Genomic DNA, 14,276 nt, shown 5'->3' with positions numbered 1-14,276 from the left:
TGAATAGATATCATCATCCTTTGTCAAATCGGTTTTTCCACAGCTTAGCAGCATTCTAAATGTCACGCACCCTGTCCCTAAATCAGAAACTATTATTATTATTTCAAGGCTGCGATATTTCTATCAATTCCTTTACGATGAAGATATGAGGTTGCTGTTTGTCAGCCACGTATTCCTTAGCTCCATTCTTTGTCAGAGCTGCAGTCCTGGATCAAACAAGATTGAAATAGGTCTCTTGGCATCTTGAGTATCGCCAAGCACTCACAGATCTCTGCGTGACATTTAGAATGCTATCAAGCATCCACTGCCCTCTATCGGTCAAGAAATGCGAGTAATGAAAGTTCTGGCGACGACGTTCTCGGGGAAAGTCTATCGTCGACGAAAATCAATTAGCTGGTATGTTACTGAGGACTTTTGAGAAGTAGTCTATGGATAAATTCTTGAATTCTTACACTCGGAAGCATTATTGGTTGGCATAAACTTTACAGACATTGATGTGCCGCCAATCGAGACTGCCTGAGATACGTGCAGAGCGAGGAAACTGCTCTACACTCACTCGTCCAGAATCCGGGCATTGTTTATTTGTGGAGTTACGTCAAATACCAACTGTCACGTATAGGACTGATTCAGCTACCAGCTGAGCGCATTGTGATACGTAATTGTCCTGCCATCTTCCATTGGCTCTACTTATCAAGAAAGGTAGGAGGCAGAGGGTTGTTAAACACAGAAGACACCATTAGTACCTGGACAATAGGTTTGAAAAACAATACTGAATATAGTTAAGAAAGAGAACTATCAGCGTCTTGAAATATTCAAAAGGTCATTGAAACAGTAAAAGAATCCAAGACTGTTTTCAGACTTTAAGGAAGCTGACAAATATAGAAAAAGAAGTCATAGTATCTAACAACTATGAAGAAAAAGAAGAAACAACAAAAGCTGTAAAACAACTGAAATCCAAACTAAAACGGGAACAGCAACGGACCATGATAAAACGATGGCAAGAAAAGCCCCTTCATGGCAAATACTCGATTAAACTAAACGAAAAGACAAAGCAAAATCCCAACAATGGCTGAGAAGCTCAGGTCTCCAAGCAGAGACTGAAGGATTTTTAAATGCAGCAAAAGACCAAAGCCTCCCCACCAGAAATTACCAAAAACATGTAATGAAAAGAAATACAAGTAACTACATAATATGTGGAGATGGACAAGAAACAATAAATCGTATTGTCTCTGGCTGCCCAATCCCGGCTAAGAAGGAATATGTTCACAGACACGACAGAGTCAGGATTTACATACACTTGAAGCTGTGCCAACGCTATGGAATAACAACGGAAAAAAGATGGTATAGACACACGCCAGAAAAGATCACAGAAAGTGAGAAAGTAACCATACTCTGGTATATGCCAATGCACATAGATAGAGAAATTAAGACCAATAGGCCGGATGTAGTTGTCAGAGATCATGAAAAAAAAAAGTTTTCTAATTGATGTATCAATACCAACAGATGACAGTGTTTCTCTAAAAGAGACGGAGAAACTTTCAAAATACAAAGACCTGGAAATAGAGGTAACTCGAATGTCGAGTCTAAAAACAGAAACAATTCCTATCATAATAGGCGCATTAGGTATGATAAAAGAATATTCAGGCAAATCCATAACAAAAGCACCAGGACTAACAAGTATATATAACATACAAAAAGTAGCACTACCAAGCACCGCACACATCCTCCGTAAAACACTTTCAATACAGTAAAAATGAGATCATGACAACAAACCACAGCACATACTCAAGGCACACAGAGCTGCGCTCGGTAGTGTAGTGAAAACATGTGATAAAAATAAAACTACTGATAAAAAAAAATAGTAATGATTTAATTTATTTGCCATAAGGGCGAAGAATGAGGGGACAATACAAAAACAATAATAATTATGATGGTTTCAAACTTTGCCACAATAGCAGCAATTTTGTGGAGAGGGGATGAGTTAATTACATGGACCTAATGTTCAACTGCTACTTATTTTGTCGACCTCGAAAGGATGAAAGATAAAGTCAACCTCGGCGGAATTTTAACTCAGAACGTAGCGACGGGCGAACTACGGATAAGCATTTCGCTCGGCGTGCTAATGATTCTGCCAGCTCACCGCCTTAATAATAATAATAATAATAATAATAATAATAATAATAATAATAATAATAATAATAATAATAATAATGGAAAAACCTCTCAATGGCAAATACCCAAAGAGAGCGAATAATGCAGATATTGACAAAGCCCTTACCCATCAATGGCTAATGGCCTCTGGCTTGAAATCAGAAACAGAGGGATTTATCATAGCAGCCCAAGATCAATGCCTACCTACAAAGAACTACCAGGCCAACATATTAAAGAACCGCAGCTCCCCATTATGTCGTATATGCCAACAACAAAATGAGACCATCAATCATGTTGTCTCCATGTGCAGTCTGCTTGCGCCTACAGAGTATCCCAACAGGCTTGATAGAGCTGCACAATATATTCACTGAGTAATATGCAAAAACCTGGACTTGCCCCAAGATAAAAACTGGTGGGAACACAAACCACCCCCAGTACTTGAAAATGATCACATCGCACTCCTCTGGAACTTCACCATTCAAACTGACAGAAAGATAGATGTAAATATGCCAGACATCATACTGAAAGACTTCAGACAAAAATCATGCCTCCTCATTGATATGACTGTCCCAAAAACTGAGCAAATATAAAGATCTTGAAATAGAAATTAGCAAAATGTGGAACCTGAAGACTAAAACAATACCTATTGTCATAGGTGCCCTGGGAATGGACAGCGAAACGGGCTGATTACTACCTAGCTCAGATACCAGGAAACCCCAAAATGGTTGAAGTTCAAAAGATAGTGCTCATGGGAACTGCCCATATCCTACGTAAAATACTGTCTATGTGATCTCAAATTTTAAAACAAACATAATTTTCTTATGGTTTCTTAAACATTCTCTATAACAACACTATGTACAAATCCAAATATATGGTACCCTAGGCATAACACCTACATGAACTTCTAACTTGTTGTCTCTTGAGGTCTCTGGGTGAGATTTGGATCCAACTTGTAAAATGCAAAGCAAAAGTCAAACATAAAATAATAATAATGATAATATTTTCAAATTTTGCCACAAGAGCAGCAATTTTGGTGAAGGGGATGAGTCAATTACATTGACATCAGTTCTCAACTGGTAATAATAATTATAATAATAATTATAGCAATGATAATAATAATAATAATAATAGTAATTATCATAATGATAATAATGATCCTTTCTACTGGAGGCACAAGGCCTCAGATTTTTGGGGTGGGAACAAGTCGATCATATCGACCCAGTGTTTAACTGGTACTTAATTTATCGACCCCGTTAGGATGAAAGGCAAAGTCGACCTCAGCGGAATTTGAATCCAGAACGTAGCGACCGGTGAAATACCGCTAAGCATTCCATCCAGCGCGCTAACGATTCTGCCAGCTCGCCGCCTTAATAATGATGATGATAATAATAATAATAATAATAATAATAATAATAATAATAATAATAATAATAATAATAATAATAATAATGATGATGATGATATGATGATGATGATGACGACGACGATGAGGGTGATTATAATGATGATGAGGATGGTTGATTTCGATGCACGAGTGTTTGAAGGAAAACAATATGTTAAATTAATCTGTAGGGATTTTAGCGATTGTTTCAACTTATCCTTATACCTAAAGATAGGTCTTCTTTTACCATAGAATCTGTACTTCCAAGTTATTTACTATACTTCCAAGATATTAAAATAATTATGATTGTCTATACTTTTCGAGAAAGGAATCGATTATACCTTCCAATTAAATGGTCGATTATACCTTCCGGGAAAAGTATCGATTATACTTTCCGGGAAAAGTATTGATTATATTTTCCGAGAAAAGAAGGCGATTGGGAATTAGCACAGTCACAGCTTTCATTGAAAATAACCGTGGAACATTTTTCCTATTTGCAGCAGGCAAATAACTGGATGTTAAAGCTGGTTCTGAAACCTCAAAGTGCCATAAAGCTAAGCTGCACTCAACGACGAAAGATGTGATAGACTTTCGGAAAATACTAGATGAACCAATACACGAACTGAAAAAGCAAAACAAATAAAAATTATAATCAAACAAACCAGCCTCCCGGCATGGCAGGGATTAGTTCCAAGGACAAAGTATTTTCAACGACTTGACAGGGCATCTCAATGCATACACTAATCAATATGCCGTGCATATAATATCCTTCACTTAAGGAATTTATGGGAACATAAATCACCACAAGTTGCACGGGATACTGAATGTATCAGACTGATCGGGAAATATAGGCTAACCGACCAGATATCATTGTGAAAAATCATGCGGTAAGGCTTGTCTTTTGATGGATGTTGCAGCCATAGCTAATAAAAACATTCTGAGAACATTTGAGAAATTGAGCAAATATAAGGACGTGGAGATGGAGATCAAAATAATTTGGCGTCTCAAAGCAAGAGCATTCTTTATTATTACTGAATCACTTAGAATGAAATCAAAAGAAGCAAACAAATATATGCACCCAACGTTCGAGGGCTGCTCATGGAAAAATCCTATAAAAAAACCATGGGTACCCTGACTTTTGGGGCAGGTGCCTTTTTTTGTTTCCTTTTTTCCAACTACAGGGGTATGCTCGGGGTAGTCCCGTTCACTCGTACTATTCTTGCCACTTTCACCCACCATTCAGCAAAGTGGCTAGAAGACAACACTTCCCTCTCTACCCTTATTTTCTTGTAACCGGGGCATGCTATGTCAATTAACATGCATGTTCTTTCTTTTTTATTCACCACAACAATGTCCGGTTTCCGATGTCTGATCAGGTGATTGCACTGAATCATTGCATCCCACAGGATTTTGCAGTTCTCATTCTCGGTGACTCCTTCTAGGGTTTTCTCATACTAAGTTTTTATTATTTGTAGGACCTGATTTCCGTAGAGCTCCAAATAGATCATTCTTGCAACATTGTCATGAAGGTTGTGGTCAATTAGGAGAGTAGACGTGACATCAATAGTAATTGGCGCCCTTGGAAGTATCAGCACTCAACTTCCAGCATTGCTGAAAAAGTGTGAAGGTAGAACATCTACAAAAACCAGCAGTACTTGGAACTGCAAGAATTCTTCGCAGGGTTCTTGGAGCATGACGAGTAAACAAGTGCTACCATAGTTTGCTGGCTGTGGACAGCTGACACATTCCATCATACCCAGCAAAATAAGCTGTGAGTTTTCATCACATAATAATAACAACAATAATGATAATAATAACAACGATGATGACAATCTATATACATAAATAGCAATTTCTGTCTGTTTGTGGCTGTGTGTGTGCATGTGTTTGTGAATTTGTTACTTTAACTCCTCCTAGACTATTCAACCAATCTTGATGAAACTTGATACGTGTGTGGTGCTTATGCCCATGCGGTCACTGACGCACTTAGAATTTCAAAACTATCGATAACTTTTAATCAGAATCGATTATTCAAAAATCAGTAGGACATTTCAATGCAAATTCTCATAGGAATGTTATTTTCTGCCATAACTTTTAACGTTTTCAAACGATTTTCTTGAAATTATATACACAGATGGAATATGCACTAAAGATGGGGTGAAACAAAGGAATTTTTACCTAGGCCACTCAAGCAAAGCATAAGATGATTTTTGATTAACTGATTAACGAAATTTGACCTAAATTGTTGTAGGGTTAAAATGGTCATCAATTATTTCAGCATTCTCAGGTTGCTGTAACATGTATTTTCTTAACACCTGCACTTAAAATAAATTATCAATTCTAAACGTTGCAACGTTGTGTGTTCAAACATGTAACATGCATTTTCTTAACAGCTGCATTTAAAATTGTCGGTTCTAACCGTTGCAATCGATATTTGATTCTCGCGATCAGTGGAACAAAACCCATGAAACACAGTCGTCAAATTAAATGCATGTGCACTTAAAATTTTCTCTTAGGTTGCAAGAGAATTTGCCCCCAAATGACGAAAATCGTTAATTTTATATGCTCCTTTTCCCTTCTCATAGCACCTTACGACTCTTATGACCGCCACGTTGTCACCTCTGCACTCCAGCCGTTTTTGTAAGTATAAAATCTCTTTTCTCTAAGTAAATTTTTGTTTACTTTTCAAACTTTTATGTTCTTTTTTTTTATACTACTCCTTTACAATTCCTTTCTTGATGTTTCCATTGACTATATATTTGCAGCTTTCCGCTCATCTGACTAAACGGTGGTCATTTTCCGATTTCACACGTATTTATTTGTATTATTGTTTCGTGAATGAATCTGCTTCGCTTTCTATTATCTGTCCTATGTCTTGATTTAATTTTTGTCTGAGAGAAATTAGGCATTGTAATGGGTACTGGGAATATCCCCGCTCCAGGGGATATTACTGAAATTCTTAACTGTCAAATTGTTTAGACCTTTTAGGTAATAAAACACAGTAGGTTCATTATTTAATCACAACTAAATATATTTAAATACAAACGTTTCAGTTTCTCAGAATAGAGAAACGTGAATTTTCTTGGAATTACGTTTAATCATCAAAATTTTCCATTCGCATTTTTATGCAAAAAACCGGAGATATTCAACACCTCAAAGATAAGCTATGAGTTGAGTAGGCAGTCAGATCCTGTTGTTCTTGAATTCATGATGCGTATTAAATGATATCAATGAAGTAAATACTTCTGTTGAGAAGGACATATAATTTACTAGTTAGGATGGTCCATCCAGGGCCATTGTAACGAGTTTTTACTTCTAGACTTGCAACGTCGGAACTGACTGCGACTAAATAGCACAACCACCGACATCGACAACTGACTCACAAGGGAGCCTTCTACACGTTCGTTCGAACTATTAGAAAGGAGAGTCTAACCTCCTTCAAGTCTCATTCTGCGGAGTCTAGGAAAAAACATTACCATCAATATAAACAACAACCAAGAAACCCTTACTTTGTTACTCGATATGCTAGATATAGTAGCCAAATCAGCCTTAGACCACACCTTGCTTCTTAGTCAAGAGTACACTAGATAATGCAGTCATAAGTTCTTTGCATACAAGAAAAAAGAATAGGACGGTTATGGTTGGAATGTCTTTGATCATAGACTTTTTTTCTCAGACTTGATCTGGGGCTAACCTGCCCCTCCCAGCTACAACAATAGTAACAGTAACAGGATCATCAACAAGAGCTTTTATGTGGTCACTCGAATAGCTAGTATTAGTTGTAAAATCTCCCTTTATTTTTGACACTCTAATCTTGAAAAAAGAAAATACATGTTTACATATTGTAAACTAGAATATTCGATGTCTGAAAACAGGACGAGATATTCATAGTCGAGGTGTGTTTCATCATATCTCTACTCTATTAGGGTTGGTTTGGGGGTCAATTAACAACGAAAATTCCTCGAGCTAAAGAGCAAACCATTACGCGTCTACACGATTGTTAGAAATATCATCCAAATTTTCCCCAAACCAGACACAAATATCTCAAATAACGAAAGACGCACTGGATAGTGTTGTCTTAGAAGCAGTATGTGTTCGCCAGAAGAGATCAGCAATGTTAGTGAGGTCTAGTAATTGAAGTGATCGGGATGGTTATAATTGCATGCTGTTCATGTTTAGTATAGTGGTGGTTAGAGGCAATGTTTCCGTGATAAGTGCAGTAATTATTTACTTTTGTTGTGGAAGCTGACAAGACTGGCATGACTCCACTTGTTGATGTCTTCAAAGTAATTGCTTATGAGATTCGTGGCAAATTAGTGAGAATAATACTGAATGCGAAAGGTTAGGAAGAAATGAAGGTTGGCATAATCTGTGAAAGATTAGACGTTATTGGAGCAAACGGAAGAGTGTATAGGGAAAGAAAAAAATCACTGGAGCAAAACTTCTGGAACCTCCATGAGATGATAACGTATGAATCAGAGAAAACTCTGCTAGCACGTGTCACGAAAGCACGACAAGACAGGAAGAAAACAATCCAAGGAAGGTGGAGAGTACTCACTGGCAGGTAGTCCTGGCAGGGATTTCACATACCTGATACAGTACCGTAGGTTGTTAATGACTGCACCATTAGTTTTGAAATGATGGAAGCAAGTGTGTTTGGACAATAGCAAACAGGATCATAGGAACACTTTCTTGGTTGTGACACACACTGTAGTGTATTTCCATAATTTGGGATATATTCCTGAAGAGAGAAAGAGAGTGAAGTGTTTAATGAGTACAAAGGATAAGTTTTTTGACTTCAGTTTTGGAAGGTAATGCAAAGGACATCGTTAGGGGCTATGTAATTATTTGTTTGAAGTAACCAGAGGTGCTCGCGAATATGCGTGTGAATGAGTGTGTGAGTGTACGAGATGAAGGAATATATTTTGCAAAGATTTGCCAAGTACGTGTATTGTGAGATTGGATACAAAGCGGACGTTGAATATAGACGTTTTTTTTCCGCTGGAGCACTGCTCATAGAACCACCATGGTTGAGAAGTGAAAGAGATGAGGATTGAACGAAAGAGAAGGAAGAGATGGACTGGCTACATTTTGGAAAGTGGGGATACTTGAGGAATGTGTAATGCATGGAAGTATCCTTCATGTCCAAAATGATGGTGTAGCAAAATTGTAGTTTGTAAGATTGGTTGGTTTCCGCTAAGCGTTGAAAGCCTTGGTTTTACCTAAACTGCTGCAGGGCAGTTGGAGGGCTGGGGCTGATTGTGAGTTTTAATAGAATTTTGCAATTATACTTTTTTCTATCGAATACGTGGATGCTATACACTCAATGATTAATCTCCTAAGTATTTCATGTTCATAAATAATGGAATTATTTCTGAAGGTGGCTTAGTGGTTAGGGTGTTGAGTATAGGATCATAAGGCCATGGATTCAATGCCTAGACCGAGCAGCGCGTTGTGTCCTTGAGCAAGATACTTCATTTCATGCTGCTCGGACCTTATGAGTATCGGCCTAGTGCTGGTGCAACCCTGTCTCTCCTGCTGTGATATACTGGCTGTCCTTCTGGGTTAGAGTGGTAGGATCGAAAGAGTATCGGGGTCAGCTCGAGGTAGCACAGGTGCCTCAAACTATTAGCGAAAGTATGGTACATGCTATCAAGTCATACTCGCTAGAGAGTGGTAGCTGTTGAAACTATCTTTGGGCAAATTCAGTGAGAGTCAAGAGAAAAGGCGCAGGCACAAATCAATGATATTTATGCATTTTTATGCAAATAAGGTCTTACTCACAGTCACCGTGTTATTGCACAACAAGAATATGTAAGAGGTGACGGATCATAAGAAACTTGAGAACTCCAAACGCAATCTACCTGTCCTATCTTGCTCGCCAAATATCGCTTTAATATAGGTGTTCATCTTGTGTTACGAAGGTGAAGTTAACGCAGAAACCGTGATCTCTACTTCATTTATGAAAGGAAAACAATATACATCCTCAGAGTTTGTCAATCAAATTTGTGATTTGATACACATATGCGTATATACGTACATTCGTATGTATGTATGTATGTATGTATGTATGTATGTATGTATGTATGTATGTATGTATGTATGTATGTATGTATGCTACACACCATACTAATCATATCTGTTAGGCATGTGGAAGGGAGTGTAATTCGGCGGGAGGACTTAAACGACATGCAAAGGTACATGAAGCCCAGTTACAAGTACAGCCGGCTATCGTTGGTAAAGGTTTTAACTGCCAATTCTGTACAAGACATTGTAGGTCTTTAGCTGGGCTAAAAAGTCACGTTAAGCCTCGTGCAATGGCCATACTCGATAATGAGGGGGCAGCCATCATGTATGTATGTATGTATGTATGTATGTATGTATGTTTGCATGTATGTATGTATGTGTGCATGTATGTATTTCTAGGTCTTTGTGCAAATTTGTTGATACATAACCTAATACACCAATGATGATAAGTACAAATGAGAATTTATAGTCAGAGTACAAGAGCACTAATTCACCATAGATGTTCTCTTTTACCTGGGTTTTTGATTGTATATTTACATCCGCTGGGCAGCTGACCTCTACAACAGCGGATGATTTTGTCCCCTGTCCCACAGAACAATATCAGATCTATTATTTTTGCACCGAATTGATGGTTTTTGTTGGAGGTATTCCACCAGTATTTCTTGTTTTTTAAAGGTGTGAATACTTGTGGGCACCGACATGTCTTTGATGTATACGCCAAGGCAGTCTTTCCTGCGTATAACATTGTAAATAGTCTTTGCAACTATATCATGTCTCAGGAGCAGGTAGTATCTCTATACATTCTGGAGCAGCTACTGATGATGTGGGCGATATCAACCACGCTGATATAGCACAACATTTTTTAAATCACAATGTGAGGGTTTGGTGGTATCTTTGTCCTTGTTTATCAGGTATTCAATAGTTATCTCCTGTTCTTGGATAGCGAAAGCATATCCTTCTAGGTATGTAATGTATATATTGCAGATCCAGGAGAAAATACTCTTCCCGTTAATGCTGTTGTTGCCCTCTAGCTTATGGGATATGTACCCATGCATTGCCTTGTGCTGGTATGATGCCTGCTTCTCTTCCAAGTTTGTGTAGGTAGGTCAATCCAGGCTCCTTTGGGTCGCATGAAGCAGCTGTATTCTTAAAGTACCAGTACAGTAGCTCTTCTTTTACTCTGAAGATGTTGTTACCATCACTTTTAGGAATGCATGGAATGCATACATTTCTTTCTTTACTATTCAGCAGGTGTTATCTTGAGCGATACAATGCGATATTCAAAGGCTGTTTGGACTGACCTTATGCCTCTACCGAAATCGCTTCGTCTCACATTAATCCCAAGTTTAACGTAACATTTCACGTTGGCTCTCTGTTCCAACTTACTGTCCATGACAAAAATAGTAGACTACAGCATACACGTGATCACAAAATCCCAAATTTCACAACTTGTGAAGTAAACACAGTAATGTCACTCGGCACACTATCTCATGAAGGTCACTTCCAGCTCTCATTGCACACGCAACCGTGAGCTGCCATCTGTTGGCATGCTACAGATCTAGTTCGGGGACTTTTTGATACCACCTCGAATTATCTCATTTTGAATGTGCTCTCTTAGTGATGTTTCTGGCATGGATCTTTCCATGACCCTTTGCGTCGTAATCAATCGCTGTTTTATCCTCTTTGTAGTAGTCCACATCTCACCGCGCAGGTAGGACGGTGCTATTAAAGAGTCTGGTACGTATGGCATTGTCTAGCTTTGTTTGAAGCGCATCCTTTAAGTTAAATGCGTTCCATCCTGCGCTTATTTCAGTATCTATATCTCGGCGTATATTCACAGTGTACTCTAAGTAGACGTACTCCTTTATTTCCTCGATTTCATCGCTTCCCACCGCTATTCGGCCTTGTGCTAGGTCTTCCGACCGCATATATTTTATTTTCGTGAGTTACTTTTAAGACTTACAACTAAGCTCTGAGTTTTCAGCTCTGTCAGCATGGTCTGCAGCTGGTCTGTGGTTTCAACGACGAGTACAATGTCATCTACAAATCGGAGGTGTGTTAGTTGCTCGCCCCATATGCCTTTTGTCTCACTTAACTTGTTTGCAAAGGCCATAGTTGCCAGGCTATCGAAACACCCCGACGACCAACAGCAGAGGTTTCCGTAAGAATTATATTACAATAAATCACATACTCACTCTAACACCACTCACACTACGAATGAACAAACACAAGCTTCCTCTGTGTATCGCTTTTATTGATTACGAAAAGGCCTTCGATAGCGCCGAAATGAACAGTATTGAAATCTCGGGAAATTCAAGGTGTCGATGCGCAATACATCAAACTCTGGATACTCAACGGATTACCAGTATTATATTACCAGTAAAGGTCTCAGTTAAGAAGGGTGTCAAGGAAGGAGATACCATACTGCCAAAGCTCTTTACTGCATGTCTAGAAATGGTCATCAGGTGCATCACTCAGTCCGGGAATCGAACTTATGATTTTACGATCATAAGCTCAACACCCTAATCACCAAATCATGTTCAGGAATGATCCCATATAGCTAAGTACATTAAATGTTTAAGAAATTAATCATTGAATATCTAATATATAGATACCCAGTGGAAAATAAAGTGGCATAGCTGCAAAGTTCAAAAAAAGAACGTTGAATTCTTTGTAGAAAATTTCGCAATATTTGAAAATTTGATCGCTTATGGTAGAAATGATTTCAGTCCCTTGTTCGCACGTCTTTATTGACGCCAGGTCCTACGAATCTGCTGGCCAAAGTTTCAACTTCTGTAAACACGATGACGAACTTTTGGAGAGGAATTGCGTCAGGTATTGTAGAAAATCGTTCGATACGTTGCATAAAACTACTGCGTTGAATAGCGTGATTGGTCGAACATCCAGACTATATACAATTGCTATTATTTCGATCCACTACTAAAACAGCAAAGTCTGTTGTGTTAGTGAAAACTAGTTTCTTGATGCGAACTAATTAAGGCATCGGCAACTGTGTCCTTGGTTTTGAACGTGTAAAGTCATCGGCATGAAGCAGTGGCATTATGAAAAAGTAATGAATTTCATGGTGAGGATATTTACTGGAGTTCGAAGACAGAACATATGTGAGGTATTTGTGGTTTGTATAGATGATAAAATCTCTTCTTTCTAACATGTGGTGGAAATAACATGAGTCAGTGTATTCGTAATTCGCCTTAAGTTTTCGGTTAAAGCGGCGTGAAAAATATGGTTGTAAATCTAATTTTAACTTTCCTGATGGAAACATTTCTTCAACACGGTTAAGGAAAAAAGCGAAATAAGTTTATCATGCCTATAAAACTCTGCAATTGTGCCTTGCATATAGAAAAAAAGGTTTTTTTAATTGCACTATTTTTCATGGGAATCAATGAAATTCTGCACAATATCTTGGGAAAAACGCCAAAATATAAAAAAAGAAGACCACATTTAAATGAGATTTATAGCACGTAAGCATTTTTGAAAAGTCGTTTGAATGCCGTTAGAAGATATTGAATGCTACTGTTCTCATTGCAGTTTGCTATCAAAAGATCGTCTATGTGTGCATATATATGCAAAAGACTGCGAAATTCGTGATAATTTAAATGTTTGCGTGGACTTAAATATGAATGAATTTATAACACTACAGAACAAATAAAAGGGCATTATTACAACAGTTTTCTAACAGATATTTGAAAAACAGTTTCAATGACAATATAATTTCCATGCTGTGATGATGAAAAATCACGAAACGGTAGAATTGATATAATTTATTTTGAGTGATACTAATTCATAATGTTTAAACTAATGACGTATATTAGCTACTAAGAGATTTAGATACCTTATGTAGCGATAAATTTCAGCAGATCTCTGAGTACTTTATGATTTTGAACTCGAGCAAGTGTTTAATGGTTAGCTTTCGTAGAGCTATTTCTTAAATATTGGGAAAATTAAGTTGTTTGGATGTGTCGTGAGTCATTGAATTGTTTATTTATTTAAAAGGTAGCTTAATTTTAGTAGGGTGCAAAAAAGAAAAAAAAGAAAAAAACATTCTCTACGTAATTGTGCGTAGGGAGTGGTTTCTGAAGAAGTTGTATATGATAAATAAATTGTTCTGTTAGGTTTTGATAGACTAATGATATTCGGTTCTAACATAATTTCCTGACTATTCCAAAGTTAGACTGGGCTCTGCAAAATGACTGTGTCTAAATTTGGAAAGTTCGGTTGTTATAAATTTTGCTGAACTTAAGTATGCCAGTAAAAGTTTATAATTCGTCTCACACGTTAAAGAAGTCAATACTATGTTAAACATTTAGTAAGATAGTTTTGGGTTTTTTAATTGCTGAGTCTGAAGGAAGAAGAAGTGTCTGTGACTTTTGCAGGCTCTCCTTGACCACTGAACTTGATGCTGCTAATTTTAATTTTAAACTGCTGCAGATCAACACCTGCAAGAAACCCATGGGCAGAGAGAGATGATTCCAGAGAACTGATTTCTGAGTAGGAAGAGCTAGAAATTGGTTTAATACGTACCCGGGATGATGGTGGTGGTGCTAGGATGCAACAGGGGTGAGTGACAAGAGGTGGAGAAACGAGCAGGTTGAGGTACCTGATTAGTAGAGATATGAGAACAACAAGATCTGAGGAGCAGAGAACATAAATGTAGAGATAAAAAAGACGAAGAGAGGAGATAGCACATCTGTAGGCC

At 37.8% G+C, this 14,276-nt stretch overlaps 2 protein-coding genes across 8 annotated transcripts in view; one reads left to right on the top strand and one right to left on the bottom strand.

Annotated features, from left to right (window-relative positions):
* Positions 1 to 14,276, bottom strand: part of LOC106871129 (uncharacterized) — a 60,318-nt gene that overhangs the window by 31,035 nt on the left and 15,007 nt on the right. For 4 of the 6 annotated variants that reach the window (XR_016241422.1, XR_016241423.1, XR_016241421.1 and 1 more), the window contains exon 2: positions 8,091 to 8,273. Coding sequence is in view for 2 of the 6 variants with exons in the window: in XM_089350499.1 (XP_089206625.1) it covers positions 8,123 to 8,273 (151 nt within the window). In the remaining 4 variants the exon portion in view is untranslated. The remainder of the gene's footprint in view (positions 1 to 8,090; positions 8,274 to 14,276) is intronic. The other 2 variants (XM_089350499.1, XM_089350506.1) reach the window with 1 other exon arrangement.
* The window catches only part of LOC106871166 (histidine ammonia-lyase), a 75,265-nt gene continuing 73,484 nt past the window's right edge, over positions 12,496 to 14,276 (top strand). Inside the window, exon 1 of one of the 2 annotated variants that reach the window (XM_089350494.1) lies at positions 12,496 to 12,686. The gene's annotated coding sequence lies outside the window, so the exon portion shown is untranslated. The remainder of the gene's footprint in view (positions 12,687 to 14,276) is intronic. The other variant, XM_089350488.1, reaches the window with a different exon arrangement.

Source organism: Octopus bimaculoides, chromosome 1 (assembly GCF_046866305.1).
Source record: "Octopus bimaculoides isolate indiv1 chromosome 1, ASM4686630v1, whole genome shotgun sequence".
In the NCBI taxonomy this organism is placed as follows: domain Eukaryota; kingdom Metazoa; phylum Mollusca; class Cephalopoda; order Octopoda; family Octopodidae; genus Octopus; species Octopus bimaculoides.
This window is presented reverse-complemented; position numbering and strand designations above follow the sequence as displayed.